This window comes from Ipomoea nil, unplaced genomic scaffold (genome assembly GCF_001879475.1).
Source record: "Ipomoea nil cultivar Tokyo-kokei standard unplaced genomic scaffold, Asagao_1.1 scaffold3069, whole genome shotgun sequence".
NCBI lineage: Eukaryota > Viridiplantae > Streptophyta > Magnoliopsida > Solanales > Convolvulaceae > Ipomoea > Ipomoea nil.
In genome coordinates this window covers 2,178,840-2,181,319 of record NW_017619497.1, presented here as the reverse complement: position 1 = coordinate 2,181,319, position 2,480 = coordinate 2,178,840, and the positions used below count along the sequence as shown (strand labels likewise).

The 2,480-nt window shown below is 43.8% G+C and overlaps 1 protein-coding gene across 1 annotated transcript; it reads right to left on the bottom strand.

Annotated features, from left to right (window-relative positions):
* Positions 1–339: 339 nt before the first annotated feature.
* Positions 340–2,157, bottom strand: LOC109165779 (CBL-interacting serine/threonine-protein kinase 5-like). Its single transcript, XM_019314706.1, has one exon. The coding sequence runs from the start codon at positions 1,830–1,832 to the stop codon at positions 516–518; it is 1,317 nt and encodes a 438-aa protein (XP_019170251.1). The 5' UTR covers positions 1,833–2,157; the 3' UTR covers positions 340–515.
* Between the last annotated feature and the right edge of the window lie 323 nt (positions 2,158–2,480).

Genomic DNA, 2,480 nt, shown 5'->3' with positions numbered 1-2,480 from the left:
ATTCGGTGAAATTGCATACATTTGGAGTGTTTAATGGCTTAATTGCACGTTTTTAGAGTGTTCAGTTGCCTAATTGCACTTTTTTTTCGTTCAGTGGCGTAATTGCATTTTCAGGTTACGTTCACTAACCAATTTAAACCTTTTTTTTTTTTTGTTGCCTAGGTATTCCTCAGGCCAGAAGACTAATTCCCGTCGTAACGTTCAGTGCACTAAACGATAGATTGCTGGCCAAATGGTTTACTTCATTCACATGGTGAGGATCGAACCCCTATTCCCACCAGTTGGTTACAACTTACAAGTAGTTCTCTTTACATATCATTACTTACACTAAAAATGAAATTAAAGCAAATGACTTTGTTTGATTAACTCCAAATAAGATCAACCTGAAAACTCATGAGAATGGTGGTATAAGTGAAGTTTACATAATCACCCCCTATTCACAAAATTCAACCTCAACTTACAATAACTATTTTATCTCGCATGGACCTATAATTACAGAGCCTACCATTATACGGTTAACTTTGACAGTTACTCTCACCCTGCCATGTCCAAACGATGTCTTTAAGCGCAGGTCTAACGTCTTCATCGCAGAACTTCCTATACTCCAACGTGTCGCCGGCGGACTTTGAGAACTCGACCACCGTCACCTCCGGCGCCACTTCGAACATCTCGGCGGTCACCGAGAGCTTCCCCTTCCGCCCTTCGGAATTCCCCTGCATCTTCACCTTGAACTCCTTGGCGCACGCAATTCTAAAATTCAGCTTCTTGGCCAGCGATTCCAGCTTCGCCAGGATATCAGGAGGGGAACATTTTGACGTGAAAAGTGACCCAGAATTCCGGCGGGTCTCGAAGAGGCCCGACAGGTCGAACCCGGAAGCCATTGAGGAGATTAGCTCGAACGCGTTGAAGAACGGCGGGGATGATTTGGAGGTTATTTGAGAACCCGGTTCCTTAATCTCCTCCTCAGGATCATCTTGAATTGGAAATTTGAATCCCTTTAGAAACCAGGGGGCTCTCATGATGGCCGGAATCTTGATTCTCCGGTCAGGATCTGGGACTAGGATCTTGGAAATTAGCCTCTTGGATTCCGGGGAAAACCATGGCGGAAATTCAAACTGTGATTTGAACATTTTTCTATACATTGTCATCATATTTTCGTCTTGAAATGGAAGAAAACCGGCCAACAAAGCATAGAGAATCACCCCACAAGACCAAACATCAGTCTTGGAACCGTCGTACCCTTTCTTCCTCAAAACCTCCGGCGCCACATACGCCGGAGTTCCACACTGCGTATGCAACAGCCCATCATTCCTCTGCTGCTCCGGCAAAGCCGAAAGCCCGAAATCCGAAACCTTCAAATCCCCATTCTCATCCAGCAACAAATTCTCCGGCTTCAAATCCCGGTGAGAAACGCCGCGGCTGTGACAGAAGTCCACCGCGCCGATCAATTGCTGGAAATACTTCCTCGCCGTCTCCTCTTTCAGCCTCCCTTTAGCGACCTTATCGAAAAGCTCGCCGCCCCTGACGTACTCCATGACGACGAAGATCTTGTGCTTGGTAGCCATGACTTCTTTGAGCTCCACGATGTTTGGGTGCTTCACCAATCGCATGACTGAGATTTCCCGCTGGATTTGCTCCATCATGGCCTCTTTCTTCGCCACATGGTCTTTGTGGATAACCTTGATGGCCACGCTCTCGGAGGTTTCCAGGTTTCTGCCGTAGTACACCTTGGCGAAGGTTCCTTGACCCAGCAGCCTCCCCATCTCGTACTTCCCGAAAATAATACCCCGACACGCTCCATTGAAAAGGTGGTGTTCAGATTGGGTTTCCATGGTGATATCCACTATTCAAGGCACTTACAAAATCATTATATTGTGTTTGGGGCGGTTATCATGGTAGTAGTTGAATTGAGACGAAAAGTAAAGTGGGTTTGGAGAGTAGAAAACAATGATTTCGGTCGGGAAATTGGGTGGTGGTGGTGGCGGCGGTGGTGGTGGAGGGGTTGTAAGGTGGGTGTGGCTAAAAATTTGAGCTTTAAAGGATGGGAATTGAAATGAATTGAATTGGACATAAAAGGGTGAGAAAGAGATAGTGCGTTGGATGTTTGCTAGTGAAAGGAGGACGTGGTTTTTCTAGTGTGGAGACAGTGGGAGTGAGGCAAGCCCATTGGAAAAATATCTCATCATTTAAATTATAAATTACAAAATTTGGGCAGTAATAGCAATGATTAGGTTTTTATTTATTCGCGAATATTACATTGTAATAGATTATTACATTTTAATATAGTTACTAACATTTAAAACAAGTAGAAAGAGAGAGACAGAGAAAATAATCTTTTTCTTTTTTACATATTACATAAATTCTTTTTGTTTTGGAGAACATATATATTATATAAATTCTTATCCGTTGCACTTTGGAAACACGATAAGAATAAAACGAACGGAACACCTAATCTGTGGGCATTTTGCTTCGAAACTATT

What these genes read in the sequence shown, in the direction of transcription:
- LOC109165779 (XM_019314706.1), bottom strand. Translation starts at nt 1,832, where the DNA reads ATGGAAACCCAATCTGAACACCACCTTTTCAATGGAGCGTGTCGGGGT.